Below are 17,557 nucleotides of genomic sequence, written 5' to 3' on the forward strand. Positions count from 1 at the left end.
GGCACACACACATTCACTAAATTTAACATCCAACAACAGATATTTCAGAAAAATATATATTTTTGCACTAAATATTAATTGTCTCTCTCTCTCATGCGTTTCGTCTGTTTGATGCGCATACGCGCACCGGCGCTCGTTCAGTAAAGTCTGAAGTTTAATGCAGACTGTCAGGAAGAGCCTTCGTGTAAAATGTAAATACTTGTGTGAATTTGTAACAGTTACAGATAAAGATATAACCATAAAATGAAAGTTTTGCGCTGAGGAAACATATTACACATTAAACAGTAGAGATGCACCGATTACAATTTTCTTGGCCGATTCCGATTTCCGATTTTTCCTTGAGTTTGACCTGCCGATACTGATTTGAACCGATTCCGATTTAATTTTTTCTAACCACTTTACAGCACACACAAATATTTATTTTCTATCTTGTCTTTAATAGATAATTTTGCATAGAACGTAGAAAATTTTTGAACAGATAATCGCTATAAAATGGAACTATATAAATTACTCCTGGTATGGGAAATTAAAAGTTAATTAAAATTAAATTAAAAGAAAGCTTATACTGTATATTCTAACTAGTTTACTCATTTTTAAAAAAAATTAACACCATATTTTTAACACCATATAGTATGTTTTACCCAAACTGAATAATAAAAACAAGTTTAAATGGGTACATTTTCTATAAATATTATTTTCTGACATACCCTACTTCTTGTTAAAACACACATGCAAATTCTGTGCATTTTGGGCACTTTTTGTGTGAAATAATACTTATTTTGTCCATCAAAAGTGTGCTTTCACTTTAATTGAGCGTGAGCAGCAGCAAAAATAGACTCGGCGCCGAAACCTGCGCTTCACTGCTGCTCACGCGACGCTCCTGCTTGCTCACGCGCTGCTCCTGCTCGCGGTGTGAATGCACTCATTGATTAAAGGGATAGTTCACTTTGAAATTAAATTTTGGTATGTTTTAGCTTACCTCAAGGGCATCCAAGATGTAGGTGTCTTTTTTCCGCAGTAGTTTCAATTTTGATATTTTTAGGTCAAACCGTTCTTGTCTGTCAGTCATATAATGCAGGTCTATGGTCACCCCCTAAAGAGCAAGCACAGAGTCCAAATTAAAACAATTCCCCGTCGTCCAAATTAAACAATTCCCCATCGTAAGTACACATTGATGGCCTAAGACACGAAACGAGCGGTTTGTGTGAGAAAACGAACAGTATTTATATCGTTGTTACCTCTTGAACACAGCCGCGTCCAGATGATCTGAGGGCGCGGGCGGGTATAGTTATATACACTAGATGTCGCCTTGGCTACGGTTTCGTTCCAATGAACTGCAGTAGCCAAGGCGACATCTAGTGTATATATCTATACCCGCCCGCGCCCTCAGATCATTTGGACGCGGTTGTGTTCAAGAGGTAACAACGACATAAATACTGTTCGTTTTCTCACACAAACCGCTCGTTTCGTGTCTTAGGCCATCAATGTGTACTTACGATGGGGAATTGTTTAATTTGGACGATGGGGAATTGTTTTAATTTAGACTCTGTGCATGCTCTTTGAGGGGGTGACCATAGACCTGCATGATATGGCTGCCAGACAAGAACGGTTTGACCTAAAGATATATAAATTTAAACTACTGCGGAAAAAAAGACACCTACATCTTGGATGCCCTTGAGGTAAGCTAAAACATACCAAAATTTAATTTCAAAGTGAACTATCCCTTTAACATGCACGGCGAAAAAAATACGCGCTGCTCATGCGCCGCTCACGCTTGTGGTGTGAAACAGCCGTAATTCACGAGGTTCCCTATTGCGTTCCGTTTGCATGTGTGATGCTGATGTTGCGCAATGTTAATCATGCCGGGTGCATTTGACTGGCATAAAATCGGCATATGTCAGACTTACCGGCCGGTCACCGGTCATGGCCGTTCACGTGAAAATTGTTAGATACATTTTGTCCATAGAAATGCGCTATTCAGTGCTGTAACTGTATACGCGACTGGCAGAAGTTTTCCGTGCGCGATGGGCAGACGCGACTAATCGATAATTACATTCATTGTCGATGATTTTCATTAGCGATTATTATTGATTTTATTGATTATTTGTTGCAGCCCTATTACAGATACGACTTTCGATTTTAATAATGTATTATATGGCCCATTCATTATTATTATTATTATTATTATTATTATTATTCACACAAAGAACGTTAACTATAACGATTAGCCTACTATATTGGCTTCCACACTTTTAGGACAATAACATTGTTTATTATAAGTCTGATTACTTAGAGAATTAATAGTTAATTCTCCTTAAAGGGTCATTTCACCCATTTGAACATTGTTTTTTATTTAAAGTGGGTCATATGTGTAGTCGAAATGTAAAATAATTTTTGAATTTGGTGCCTTCGTGACCGAGAAAAGACAAAAAATAACTTCAGAACGCATTTGTTTGAAAGACAACAACTCCCACAATGCACCACATTGCACAGCTCCGCAAGCCACTCCCACTAATCCAGAAAGCGCATATCTGCCTATAAGAGAAATCACTCTTCCGTCTACAAGGCTAGCTACCACCAGAGCTTGAAATTCATTTCACATTCACACAAAATGTCTAGTTAGTTGGCGAACTCATATAGTGCATTACTCCTCGTTTGTATTTCTTTTGAAAAGGTGAATTATTGCATGGTACCTGGATGTTCAGTCAGAACATATGCGGTGCGAAACTAGGATAGTTCACAACACAAACGTCCGTGTCCTCGTCTGATTCAGAGATTTCGTCCAGGAGAAATTGTCATCGTTGAAATTCTTTGCCGCAGACGGACTCTATCTCTGTGTTCATAGCGGTTCGTTGCTGCATAGTGAGATCACCGGCGCCACCAGTCCGCCCTAACTCGAGCCAGTCCGGGCTCCTCGTCCGCGGCAGGCAGGTCTTCTGCCTCGGCTGCTCTTCGCTATAATGCGGCTTGTAAAGGTAGCCACAAACACCTGATTCAAGCATCAGACTTCCGAAATCCTCTTCCTCTAGTCTATATCATATTGAGCACTCTCCTCCGCTATTGTCATAACTGTACATCTGTCTCCACAGCGCCTGTTAGCTTAGCTTCAAACAAGATGGAGGATATTGCTTTCAGTTTCAGAGAGTAAAGTCCCACCCACTGATCTGTAATAGGTCTGTAGCGTGAGCGCGCCCCACCCTGGGAAAGATGAGAAACTAGTGTCTGTAGTCTTAACAGAAATCCCCCCCTCTAACACTTCCTCCTACAATGACGCAAAATGACGATTTTTGCGTCATTGTAGGAGGAAGTGTAAGAGGTAAATAACAGATTTCTCCCGTCTCGGGAAAATGAGAGAGTGTTGCACGACCATTCAATAGAATGACTGGGTTTCTAACAATGCAAAGCTTAATGCAAATGGGTGAAGTGTCCCTTTAACAGACCACATTATTTGAAGCATCGTTCATGTTTGTAGCTCAACAGTGAAGAATGACTTATTTTCCAAAGTCTTAATATTAGGGTTAGATGTTTAATAAAATACAGCAGTAGTAATAGTGATGATTATTAACTATGTAACTGCTAAACTGTACTCTTGATTTAAGAGTCATTTAAGCTACAAAAGCTCTTGTTGTTGTACCTGTCAAGTGACGGCCTCCTGAGTGGGAACCGTGTTACAGTACGCTTTTTCCGTGTGGGCTCGGTGGCCCTTCCTCTATTGGTTGCTGCTTGGCTGTGCTCCCTGCAGTAGACTTGCTGAGTGCCGCAGAATGCTGGATGCAGCGGTGAGGAAGTGATTCAGGGCCTCCCCACATCTCTGGCATGCTCACACACACACACACACACACACACACAAACCCGATGAGCACAGTCTCTGAGTCTGCCCAGAGAAAAGGAAGCAACTCCACAGAACATGAACACCTTTCTACTGTACGATTGAACACTCACTGAAACACACACACACACACACACACACACACACACACACACACACACACACACACACACACGGACACACACACACACACACACACACACACACACTCACTCACACTCAGAGAAGCATGCAGGAACAGAAAGTAAGGAGCTCAGAGGTAAGCAAAAAAGACTTTATACATCGTCAAGTGTGGAGAGGAGGAGGACCATAAAGCTGAAGTGATTAAGTGTTTTTCGATGCTCTAGTTGTCAGTGTCGTAAACATTGTAAGTTGGCGTTGCAAACTGTTGTCGAGAGTGGTTTTCAGTCTGTCGTAAGAAACTCTGCAGCAAAGTGACTCACCCTAAAAGCTAATGTTGTCTCTCTCTTTCCAGTTCCTTTTGTTGTTATTTTGTTGTTGCAACTCTCTGTCTGTCAGTCTTTTACTTTCTATTTTCCTTTCACTTCATCTATTTCCTCTTCCTGTTCCTTCTGTTTCTTTGTGATTCAAGTATTACAGAGAGCCAACGAATAAGCACTTGATATCATCCCTCTTTCTATCTATCATCATTCTTGCCTTGTTTTTATGATCATTGTTATTTTATTAGTTACACTGCACATGTGATACTCTCCATTTGACTTATGTGTACACCAGCAAGCATGTGGCTGTATTCTGAGACTGTCTGTCTGTGTGTGTATGTGTGTGTGTGTGTGTGTGTGCGTGCGTGCGTGCGTGCGTGTGTGTGTGCGTGTGTTTTTGAAGCTGGTGTGTGTGTGTTTGAAGCTAATGTGCTAAGGCAGGCGTTTGTGGTTAGGTCTGAATCCCCTGTTGCATGATGTGTTTTTTTTTGTTTTGTTTTTTGCTTAATCTGGTGAAGACACTTCTACTCAAGGGTGGTCTATGCACACACACATTTATAATGTTGAGTATATAGAGGAAAAGAAGAGGGCTCAGCACTGAGCCCTGAGGTACGCCATTACTTAGCCAGACACCCCTACAGGCTTTTGTGGGGGCAGTGACATAATAAAAACAAGAGAAAAGGAAAGATAAAAAGTAGAAAGAGAGGTGGAATGTACAGAGATTTTGTGAGTTGAACATGTTCCCAGTCTGTGTTCACACGGTCTCTGATGATCAGCTCCAATCAGGATCTCTGACTACATCCTTCATCCGTCTGCCATCTCATCTGCTCCCCTCAGAATAACGCCATTGTTCACAGGGGCTCTCGTGTTTCGGCCTGGCTACACTGCTGTTTGGACCCAGACTGTCTATGTGTGTGTAAGAGAGAGAGTGCTCATGTTACCCCCTTACTGTTCCTTGTTAGAGTGGTAAACATGAGCAGCTAACAGATGCAGGGTCTGTTCCTGTATATCGGTGACACACACGCATACACACAAGTGTTATATGGTGCACATCTTTAAAATAGTTTTACCCACTACCATCTGCCATTGGATCAGAACCGTTTCTTTTCTTAATATGGGCCTCCCTGTTTTTTTGTCTGCTTTATATGAAAATAAAATGGATGTTTTGAAACTTAAGTATAAATCCTGGTCCCTAGATATGGCTTGGTTCTATAATAAGACTTATTTGCCCTCACTTAATTTCAACAAACGCTGAGTTACTGTATGACATTAAATAGCGACTGACACTAGAGACTGCAGTCTTTAGCCTCCTTGTTGGCGTCCCCGCCTCCCATGCCGGAGACCCGAGTTTGAGGCCCACACAGAGCGGGGCGAGTAGGACCTGAGGGGTTACGTTGGTGCTGTGACCCAAATGGAAGTGAGGATTAGGGGATGAGTGTAAGGGAGGCCAGCTAGTAAGAGCTGTGCTGGTAAATCTCACTCCCCTGATCTCAAGAGGCACACAAACGATTGACGCTAGAGGCTGCAGTCTTTAGCTTCCTTGTTGGCGTGCGAGGTTCGAGGCCCGCACAGAGCGGGGCGAGTAAGACCTACATATATAATGAAGGCATTATGGCCAACCAGCAATTCATTAAAAAATATATATATATTTAAAAAAAAATGAATCAGTGCACTTTAAGTGATGAAGTCCACCCCTTTTTAAGACTTATTGTTATTCACCCTGCTATTCACCTGCTTTTTAACTATTTCTAATGATTAAATTATTGATATTTCACTGTCAGGACTAATTGACATTCTGTAGATGCTGAATATGGGAAGGGCTCGTTGCCCCCAGAAAGAACAGTGCTGTAAGCACTTTAGGTTTTTTGTTGTTGTTTTTTTCAGTCCAGAAGGCCTTCAGACAGATATAAGGAGGAGTGTACCCAGATAGGAGGATGATTTGGGGCCAAGATGCTCGTTCTCTCAGTGTCAGCATTATCACTGTGTTCTCACAGCTTTGGTCATCAAACTCATGTGTTGTTTGTTAATTATTTCTTGTGAAATTGTGCTGCTATTTTAAAATCACAGGCACAGAGAGATGCTGGGAGGGATAGGTTCGTGCTGTGTGTCCTTTAGCTACCGGTGGCATCATGCGAACTTTGTTACTCTGAACGGTTACTTGCAACCTAGATTCTGCCATGAGGCAGGACAAAATTAAACTCAACTCAACTGGAATTCTGGATCTCTCTACCTAGTTTTGGTCCATGATCTAGCCCAGCATTAAAGGAATACAGTGGTGTGAAAAAGTGTTTGCCCACTTGGTAAATATGATCAAATATGGCTGTAAAAAATAAATCTGCATTTTTAATCCTTTTGATATTTTATTTTAAAAATGTGCAAAACACATGTTGGGAACAATTGTTTGCCCCCTTTTATTAAATACTTTTTGCAACCTCTTTTTTCCAAGATAACAGCTCTGAGTTTTCTCCTATAATGCCTGATGAGTTTGGAGAACACATGACAAGAGATCAGAGACCATTCCTCCATACAGAATCTCTCCATCCTGTTCTCCGTTATAAGATTTCTAGCACAGGCTGTCAGGTTTAGATTTTTTATCTGTTGGTATTTGATCGAATCCGTGATGCCATGTATCTGAACAAGATGTCCAGGACCTCTGGCAGAAAATTAGGCCCACAGCATTAAAGATTGAGAGTATTTCATTTTACACATGGGGTACTTTTTTATCCCTGTGTGCACCAAACCCATCTTAAGTGTTTGCTGCCAAAAAAGCTAATGTTTTTGTTTCATCTGACTACAGAACCCATCCCGTTTGAAGTTCCAGTAGTGTCAGTTACTTTTCAAATGTTCTATTTTTTACAGCCATATTTGATCATATTTACCAAGGGGGCAAACACTTTTTCACACCACTGTATTCTGGGTTAAATGCAAGTTAAGCTCAGTTGACAGAATTTGTGGTGTACAATTTAGGGCTGCCCTCGTCTTTATTTCTAGTCGACTAGTAGTCGTTAATTTAAGTGATTAGACTAATCGCACTTTTATATTAATAAGCCATATATCATAATAATGAGCCTTTAATTGCCTGTATGTAATATAGAGCCTAATCAGCTCAGCGCTCAAGCACACACATAAAGTCATGTCAGGTCATGTACATATATTGTACGATAAGTCGATATATTGATTATTGTGACAGGCCTAGTATTAAGCCATATTTGAAGTCAGTGAATGATGGGCAAATGTTTGGAGTTTTTTTTCTGCGACTAACCGACTAATAAAATTTTGGTCGCCCAAGCTTCTTCTAGTTGACTAACAGTTAGTCGACTATTTAGGGCAGCCCTAGTAAAATTGTCCGTCACTCCTTTAAAAACACCTTAAAAAAAATAAAAATAAAATATATATATAAATATATATAGCTCTCCGTTCCATGTGTGTGTGTCGGCGCGCTGCGCTCTCTGATCAATGTTCCGCTCCTGTTTGCGTTGCGCGTTCTGCTCAAGCGGCAACCTCCCTGTCTCTCTCTTGAAACCAACATGGACGTGAATTAAACGGCAATTCATCAACTGGCCACTTGAGGCTGGGTGCAGAAGTGAGTCAAATCTGCATCTCCCCCATGTTAAAATGCCTTATTACTTTACATTAAATTAATTATTAAATTATGAATTAGTAATTATTAAATTAGAGCAGAAAAAAACATGTTTACAGCCTGGAGCAAAAAGTGGCTTTGGTCTATACAGCTAATTCTGCCCTTCATGACAACTGTGAGGGGGGTGAATTTTTTTTATAACTCATCTGTTTAAATTATATTAAGCCATACATTTCTGCATAATTAAGGGTGTGCACTTTTGAGTGACAGGTGGATTCCCGCTGCAGTGGTTGTTAGTCATCATTAGCCATTTGTCTGCTGTTTGTTAGCCGTCACATTACCTCAGCTAATTGTCTGACTGTAAAAATAAATAAATTCGGGAGTGACGCTCTACCAAGATGGCGACGGTCGGCCACGCCCATTTTAGACTTCAAAAACGGACTTCAGAAACATACGGGTGACGTCACGGACACTACCTCCAATATTTTTTTACAGTCTATGGTTCTGCTCTGTCGTTAACGGCCCAAACGCTCCAATCATGTACCGATCACGCACTGGAAAAACAAAGTCCGCTCAAATAACTCAAAAAAAATTCTCAGTAGTAGACTTCTGTTTGCTGAGCTGGTATAGCCATGCTGGGCAACAATGGTAAAATGACCTGCTCTGATCACATGCTCTGGTAATAATTAGAGCCCGACCGATATATCGGCAGGCCGATATTATCGGCCGATATTAGGCATTTTCAAAACTATCGGTATCGGCATTTATAACGGCCGATAAATTAATATTTCAAAAATAAAATAAAAACGGACGAAACACCCTTCAACCATGTTATGAGTGTTGCCATTGTATAGTTTGTCCACCAGAGGGCACTCTACACCGTCCCTGTTGGCAACACTCGTGTATAACTCGCCACACATTCAGCAACCTGTTGATCCAGCCCGAGTCGGGCAGAGAGAACCGCGAGTGAGATCATCGGTGAAGTGTGTTCATGGTGAGTTGGTAACGACTCACGAGACATACATTGTTTGAATAACAATTAAAAGAACATCCCTATCAGTTCTCTTAACTCAAATAAGGATGACAAAATTCGTGACTCATGTCCAGTTTTGCTGCGGTTAAATAAGCCGAGAGTGAAGCGGAACAACGCGACGTAGGCTTTATTCACATAAAATGTTAACACTGCAGTTCACAAAAGTTCATAATGTGCATGTGCTTTAATGCTTTGTCGGTTAAACATTTAATTTTAAATGCTGATGCGCTGTTCTAACGTGTGCGTTTCTCAGCGCGTACATGTGAAGCTCACATGCACTAAAAGCCTTTCTAACTTAGTCCAGTATCCAGGCGCTGGAACTAGAAACTTTCTAGTACCAGCGCCTGGATACTGGACTAAGTTATCTTTCGAGTATTATTGTGCTAATACTGTTAAATACACACAAGATTTACATAAACAATGTCGGTTGTCCGCTTGTCAAATGTGTGTACATTAGACGTGTCGTGCTCAGCTCTTAAAGAGACAGTAGCAATTGTAAACACATTGCCGCTTGTCCTTAAAGGGATAGTTCACCCAATAATAAAAATGATCTCATTATTTACAGGCACTCTAATGTTGTTCCAACTGTATTAATTTCCTTCTAATATTTTTCTAATATTAATAGTTTGAAGAATGTGGGTAACCAAACAGTAGCTGGTCCCCATTGACTTCCAAAGGAGAAAAATATACTATGGAAGTCACTGGGGTACATCAACTGTTTGGTTACCCACATTCATCCAAATAACTTATTTTCAACAGAAGAAAAAAACAACTTGAGAGAGTAAATTATGACAATTTGAATTTGTTGTCAATTTGAATGTGAAATTGTTGTTTTTGTTCAAAGGACTAAACGTTTAGTCTTAAAAAAAAATCTTAAGTTTGTATTTTTATACATTTTATTTATCAGAACTTTAATATATTTTGATGTTCCTCTGTTCTGTTGTGACAATACAAGAAACAAGTTTATTTTTAAAATGCATTATCATATTATTTTAGTTAAAACTCATAAATAACAACTACAAATAACTAATGTTAGGGAAATTTGTTAATGTTTTGTTGCGCGTTTCTGAAAAAATATATATATATATCGTCCGATATATCGGAATATCGGATTTTAAAACCAACAAATATTTGTACCGGTATCAGCCTTCAAAATCCTTTATCAGTCGGGCTCTAGTACCCATCAAAAGTTTGTACACACCAATTGTAAAGTGTGTCCAAACTTACTGTACTATAATACACATAAATAATATTGCTACTGTATTATAATATACACATAAATAATATCGGCCGATATATCGGTATCTGGCTTTTTTTATCGGTATCGGCATCGGCGCCCAAAAATCCATATCGGTCGGGCTCTAGTAATAATAGCTTTGCATGACTATACTTTATTTTGATAATTAGTCAAAAAAATAAATCTGTTAAGTCTGAGTATGTTGCATAGAACGTAATGAAGAATAATATATTGATATATTGATGTTTAATATTTTAATATAGGGCTATTTTCTGTCCAATTTGTGTGGACATTTTTCTTTTTCCCCCCTTTTTTGTGTGTTGTTTAATTAGTGATTCTTCGTTTAAATATTGATTTAAGTCTTTAGTTTTGGTCATTTTAATTACTCTCAGCTTAAACTTATTTCAGCTTTGTTTTAATTGCTGGAAACTATTTTATTTTGTTTTTGTTTGTTCGTTTTAGTTAATAATAACAACACTGCCCTGCAAAAATGTGAAGCTTTTAATTTTATAAAAGCACTTGCACAAGTTTTAACAGAAGAATTAATACATTATTTGAGCTGTAAAGCAACTTAATTTTACAGTAATTTTAGGGTTTTAGGGAGTATGTTGCCATGACAACTGAGCTGTAAAATGTCATATTGTTGTAAAAAATCATGTTATTGTTTACATCTTGTTGCTATATTCAATCTGAGTATTTTACAATTTACAGATTGGCTTCAGTAATTTCCATTGTAAGTGCCTCACTGTAACCCAGAATAATTTTTTGGGTAATCAACATTGTCAGAAATGCTATTGATTGAGCACATTTTGTATTGAACCTGGAACATATTTGCCAATAAATCGAGTTCAATAACCTTCTGAAAGTAATCTTAAAGTCGGCATGAAACGGAAGTTGAGATTATCATTTTTTTCCACCGTTACCCTCCCATGAAGGATTTTTTATTTTATTTTATTATTCCTGCTAACCAAGATGAGTCAAGTCAAGTTATCAGTCAAGTTCACCCTCGAGAGCATCTTGATAGCCGCACCCTCATCGGCTCTGGCCGCACCCTTTCGCCATGGCACGTGACAAGGGGGGAGGGAAGGGTAATGTATTTGATTAAAGATTATAAGGGTACATGAATTTAAAAGTGCACAGATCAATCATTTATAATAAACACTACAATATTACATATAAAAAGAAGATTTGTCAAATTTGATTTCATGCCGACTTTAATGCTAAACAAACTTCCACAACCCAGCTCTGCCTCCTCAGTCAAAATGAGCTCTCTGCCGCTTCAAGATATCTCAGGTGTGAGCCGAGGAGTTGCCCCTACACCTTCCTGTTTTATTGGAGATAATTGTTTATTGGAGACAATTGTGTGATTACTAACAGCATTGCCATGATTAATAGAGTGATTACCCAAGTGCTACGGGCTGTTGTGTGGAGAGGGGGATGTGCTTCATGGGAATCTTAATTAGGTTTTCCATGTTGTGTGAGTAAACCCACGCTGCAGGCTTATATAACCCAGAGCCACATTTACGATTTGTAAACCAGGGTATTTTTAGCATTATTTTTCAAAGCAAGATCCATATCTGGACTCTAATCCGTTCTGTGTAAAATCAGTTTTCTCCATTTTTCAGCTTATTGTTCATTCCCATACAGCTATCCAAAAGTGTAAGCACGAAGACATGCCAACTTTGAGATTTGTTTGTTTGTCCACAATTTGTTATATTGTTCAACAATTACAGAGTTAATGAGGTTGTTATCATAAGTGGTAAACTATACTGTTCTGTCCTAAAGGAAGTGAATTTCTTTGGCGCTATCACTCTCAAGGGCTTTTTCTACTGCACTTAACACAGGGTACTTATCTTTTTAAAGCCAGAACTAAGGCAAATTTTAACCCTGAGTTGAACAGGAATACATTTACCCAAGTTTTTGATGCAATGGGTTATTATTTCATAGTCTAATAATGGCTTGATTTTCTAACCTGGAAAAATATCACAGATGAAAATTCAATTAGATAAAGTCTAACTTGGGAAACTATAGTGTAGTCGGGGAGTAATTTTGTATTGAGTCACTTGATGTCTTCTTGCTCTTATTTTTATGTAGTTCCCAAGAGGTCTCTCTGAGCTCAAATCTAATTGTCCTTTACTACTGTAATTAAACGGCTTGTAAAAACCTATCAAACTTCTGATTAATTTCTAGTCTGCTCTGGATCCTGAGTCCACTGGCAGCTTAGCCTCTAACAGTGAGCCCTGGGAATGTCTCTCCACACCTTTGAAGTCAGAATTCTTCTCATCTTACAGACAATATATGGGCTACATTGCTTTAACTCAGAATCAAATCTGCATCAGAATCATCAAGGGGCTGAGGCGCGTCACTGTTGGCATGTTTTAGTGCAGTGGTTCCCAAACTGCAAAATAAACCTCTTCATGGTGATACAAGACCCCACTGCAAAATCATGCTGCTTATTATGCCCCGTTCTATTTCTGATGTACTCCAAGCACTCGCGCATCTTTTGACACAAAGGACAAATAGATAGGCAACGTTCTCTTTGTCACATCCAGTGTAGACGGCTTCAAAACAAGAAAATATGACAAGGCATATCTCGCCCCCTGATTCACCAGTACGAATAAAAAGTTCTGGCATGAAACTCTAGATGGCACAGGCTAATAGGTCCTTTAAAGTTTAACTCACCTGTTCATAATCTTTAGGGCGCAGCTGATTGGTTCCTGCCGTATCAGTAGCCAATGAGCTCGCTGCTCAACCTTCAAATCATTGGGTAGCATTTGCCTTAGCAGTGCAGCGCGCTTCAGAAACCTTCCACCTTCCCCAGCTCCACCTGTATAGATCTGCTACGGGTAATTTATGTATGCTATATTGTGCAACAGCGTAGCAGATCTATTCCGCCAAGACCAAACCCACAGTGTGTTGCATGCTTCAAAATATTAGCTTCTGACAGTATGACGCCACTTATAGACTTCACATCACAAACACAAAGAAAAGCCCATTGAAGTTGTAGTACTATATTATTTACAGTGTTTCAAATATATAGTTTTTCGCAACCAAGGTCATGTCTGAGTGTGTGTTTATGTTGGTGATGTATGTAGGCCCGGCAGGAAAAGTTTTAGAACCATTGTTTTAGTGTAACTTTTATGCTCCTTGCATCTTGATGCTGAATTTGGAGCAGACAAGGTGCTTGTCTGTGTTAAGACGTTGAGAAAATGAGATTTTATTAATGACTGTGGGTTACTATCTCAAAGGTTCCACATAAACCATTGTATTGATTTGCAAACCCATAAAGTCCATCATACATGCTTCATGACAGATTTAAATGGACAGACCTATATGTTTGCCCTTAATGTTATTGGCAGGTTGGATCCCTTCTTCCTGTTTTTTTGCTGCAGGCCAAAGCAAATGACACATGGAGGAAGAGGTGCATCCATTTCAGCCTGCACCACTGAGTGCTGATGCTTTACTGTTTTACCGTAATGTAGCACAGTCTGAGTCCAGACTGGATCTTCTTGTGCTGAAGGCATGCTGAAATATTAATGTCAGCTGGAGGGGGTTTAGATGCAGGTACTGTTGGTTCAATTCTGATGCTAGTGCAGTAATGAAAACAGGCCTGCTAGACATATTACAGTGCTACAGACTTGAGATGCTAACATTAGGAGGCCGTGAAAACAGATTGTTGATCTTTCTGTGATCATAAGTGCAGTGATGACAGGTTGGAGGATATTTCTTTATCTTCCATTTTCATTTTGAACCAGTCCATTAGTGATACTCAAAGCTAGATGTATAAATGTCGTGTTGACTGAATCAACCTGGTGTGTTTTGTATGTACAAGCACCACTAGTTGATACGCACTGTAAAACTAATGTGAATCAAAGCTTCAGGAGCACTTTCTGTTGTTCATAAAATTGGTTCACAAGGTCTTATCATAGACTTCATTTATCATTCAAAAGTTTGGGGTCAGTAAGATTTTTATTTTGAAGAAATCTATTTAATTATCGGCTAGGAATAATATTTCACAATATCACGGTATTTACTGTATTTTTGATCAAATAAATGCAGCCATGGTGAGCACTGAGCATAAGAGACTGCTTTCAAAAAAATCTTACCGACTCCAAACTTTGTTTGGTTCCGATTCCTCATCCCCAAGCACCCTTAGTGCACCGTGGTTCATTGTGAAGTGTCATGTGAGGTTCGACTAATATATCAGGATCTGGCTTGCTGCAATCTCAGTTTCTCTCTACACTCCATCTGTGTGACGCTCAGTGTGAATGCGCCCTCTAGTGGACTACATGAGCGCTTACCCTACCCACGTTCCACTCTCCTCCCCATGTGCACATAGTTCAGTAATATAGCTTGCACTGGCTGCTTCATGTTAATGAAACAAACCCTCTTTCTGAGTAATATATCTGCATTTATTGTCAATTAAGTGTTGTGTCATATTTCATCCTGACAGCATTGATATCGTAATAAGCAAGCAATACTCATGACTTGAGGACCCAAACCCTATATTTGTAATTACAGTTAAGGTAGACCTGACTTGATCCATACTATACTGTATGTTTAGCTAAATAGAAGCTTGCTATTAGAGAAAATCAAAAAGATCAGCGCACGGATGGATTGGTTTTAACCTGTGAGTAATATTTTTTTGACCAAAGCCAGATTTTGCTTCCGTGCCAACCATGCGAAAGACGATTCACTTTCTGACCATTTACCGTGCAGTCAGTTCACATCATGGCAGATCGGGTCTTGGAATGTCATGCACGGTTGAGTAGATTCCTAAAATAGAATGACCTTATATTGCTTTTTACATGGGCTCTGTGCATTGAGAGCTATATCATTTTGAATATTGCAATTTAAAAGGTAGTTCAACCAAAAATGAAAAATGTTGTGTCATTTATTCACTCTCATGTCATTCCACACCAGTATGTTGTTATATTTCAGAGAAAAATTGTCGTATGGACTACTTTCATGTAGGGGTGGGAGATATTGACAAAAATGAATATCTCAATATTTTTTTCCAATATCTCGATATTGATATTCAGACGATATTTTTGCCGTCCTTCAAAGAAATGTGTGCAAACTGGCAAAGAAGGTCCAGTTGGTCTTTTGACTTGCTGCATTTGACCTATTATTGTAGGCTATAGAAAAAAACAAAATCTGAGGTAGCCCCTATTTTTCCACTTACAAAATAAAAATAAATAAAAAAACGGAATAGGCACCTCCTGCAACAGTGATTATTAAATCAAACAACAATATTGTTGATGATAAATTCAAAGTAAAAAAAATTCTTTTCAAAACGCTATATATCCATCCATTTTTTCCCCAAAACGCTATAAATCCATCCAATTTTTTTTTTTTTTTAAATTGATGGTTTGTCTTTAAAAAAAAGTCTTTTGTCTTTTATTCTTCATGTTTGCATTTATGAGGAAAAAACAATATTACGTGACAGTTCTCCATTATGGACGCGAGTGCTCTGAAAGCGGCACTAAAAGACTTTCAAACTTTCACAGAGATCTCAAAACAGAAAGCACAAAGCCTTTCTTTAAAACGAATTTCGTTTTGTATTAATTGTATCTTAATTTTAATAAATTTTTCATGAACAAATTTCCTGGATTTAATACATAAAAAGTAAATATAGGCTAGCAATCACAACATAAGGTGCTTGAACTGGAGATTATATCATCATGAACCGAACCGTAACCTACTCGCCTCACAGGCCTAAAAAATGTGAAATATATTTACAGAAAGCTGGTTCTAAACAAAACCATCCAAAACAAAATTAAACTATGTAGCCTAATAAATGTGCATTTCTCCGGTGCGTTCACTACTGCGAAGATCGCGAGTCAATAGCCTATCGTCAACTTCATCTTTGCAGCCAACACAGAAATTAATAAACAATTAAAATGTCTTATATTTTACATATTCATAATCATTACTTTTGCTGGTTCTTTGAGGCAGCTTTTTAGGTTTATGGCGTTTTGGAAAAGAGCTCTTCGCGTACAAACACCGTTTCACCAAGGCACAGCGGCCCTTCAGCACATAAGAACAAAAAGAGAAAAAGCACGGACTTACTAATTACGAAACTTTGATGTGGTTGAACAGGTGAAACAGTCACAAATTCCTCTGCAACTCAAACCTTCTCAGTAGGCTACGAGTTATGAAGGAAGAGAACAGCATTACGCCCGTTTCACACATACTCCGTTTGCAGTGCGTGTGCGGTGCGTATTTTTTTCTGCACCCATGTTAACAGGTTAGAGCTTTCACACTGCACACGGATGCAGTCCGTCGATCCGTTCCAGTTGAGATGCGTATACAGCAGTGCAGCGATCGTTTCCGTACCGAGTCTATTTTTTGCTGTGCTGCAAACGCTGAATTAAAGTGACAACGCATGGTTCGTGTTTAAAATGCACACAGATTGACATGAAAATGTAAAAATGTCACCATAAATGCATTTAATTAAATACAATGTAGGCTAGTAATCTTACCATGAATGCATTTAATTAAATAGTACCATTTTTCACAGTCATCTTTTTATTTTAAGACGAGGTAAAGCAAGGAAAACTACAATTTACTTCAACAAGGCAACATAACGACACTCGTCTCATTCGTGGAGGTGGAAAAACAAGTTAGTTGCGACATGCAAGACTTTGTATAACGATTTAAATAGAAAAGTGAATCTGCTGTTTTTGTAAATTAAGTTTTAATTTAAAATGTATGCAATTTTAATATAAGTAGCTACATGGTTCCATATTTTACCACTGCTTGAGCAACTTAATATATAATCTAGAAGTAATGTATTGAATAATACGTTGTGTTACGACCTCTCATAAAAATATCAACTCTGAGAGAAGAGATCCTAAACAAGAACAAGTAAACGGCGGAATCAGTGCAATTAATTATTTACTCACTCACAACAGACGTCACAAAGACTCACAATAATAACAAACATTTCATCCAGTGAACGAAATATAACAGCAGGGACAACAACTAGCCTAACAAAGAAAACAAAAATACAATTCTAAAGACAATTGTTTGATCTGTCGACGCTTCTTTCTCCTCCTCGTTGGCGTTTATATTAGTCAGCTCAAAAAGATAGAGCGACGCCAAGACAGACAAGGGAGGATGTGTACAAAGAGAATCCTAAAACTTTTTTAAATAAAAGTTGCTGATAACTTCTGGATTTGAAATAAAAATGAGTAGGTCTATGTGTTTGTGGCTACAGCCGCGGATCAGTTCCGCACTGCAAACGCAGCATATGTGAAAGCACTATTGCGCGTGCTGCTCCTGCACCGCATACGCACTGCAACACGGACCGCACACGCACTGCACACGGAGTATGTGTGAAACGGGCGTTACAGTTTTCAGCGCGTCCTCCTCTGATTGCTGTGCACATGCACATGCGCAAAACGTAGGTTTGTAAAATGTCCTTTTGTAAAAT

General features: G+C 38.9%; 1 protein-coding gene across 11 annotated transcripts in view; it reads left to right on the forward strand.

Moving 5' to 3' along the window:
- Positions 1-17,557, forward strand: part of dlg2 (discs, large homolog 2) — a 243,638-nt gene that overhangs the window by 79,017 nt on the left and 147,064 nt on the right. Inside the window, exon 1 of one of the 11 annotated variants that reach the window (XM_081354626.1) lies at positions 3,937-4,088. The exons of the other annotated variants lie outside the window; for them this stretch is intronic. Coding sequence (XP_081210752.1) covers positions 4,059-4,088 — 30 coding nt within the window. The 5' untranslated portion in view covers positions 3,937-4,058. Of the gene's footprint in view, positions 1-3,936; positions 4,089-17,557 lie in introns of those variants that run through there. 11 annotated transcript variants of the gene reach the window in all.

This window comes from Scardinius erythrophthalmus (assembly GCF_964197995.2).
Source record: "Scardinius erythrophthalmus genome assembly, chromosome: 23".
NCBI classification, from domain to species: Eukaryota; Metazoa; Chordata; class Actinopteri; order Cypriniformes; family Leuciscidae; genus Scardinius; species Scardinius erythrophthalmus.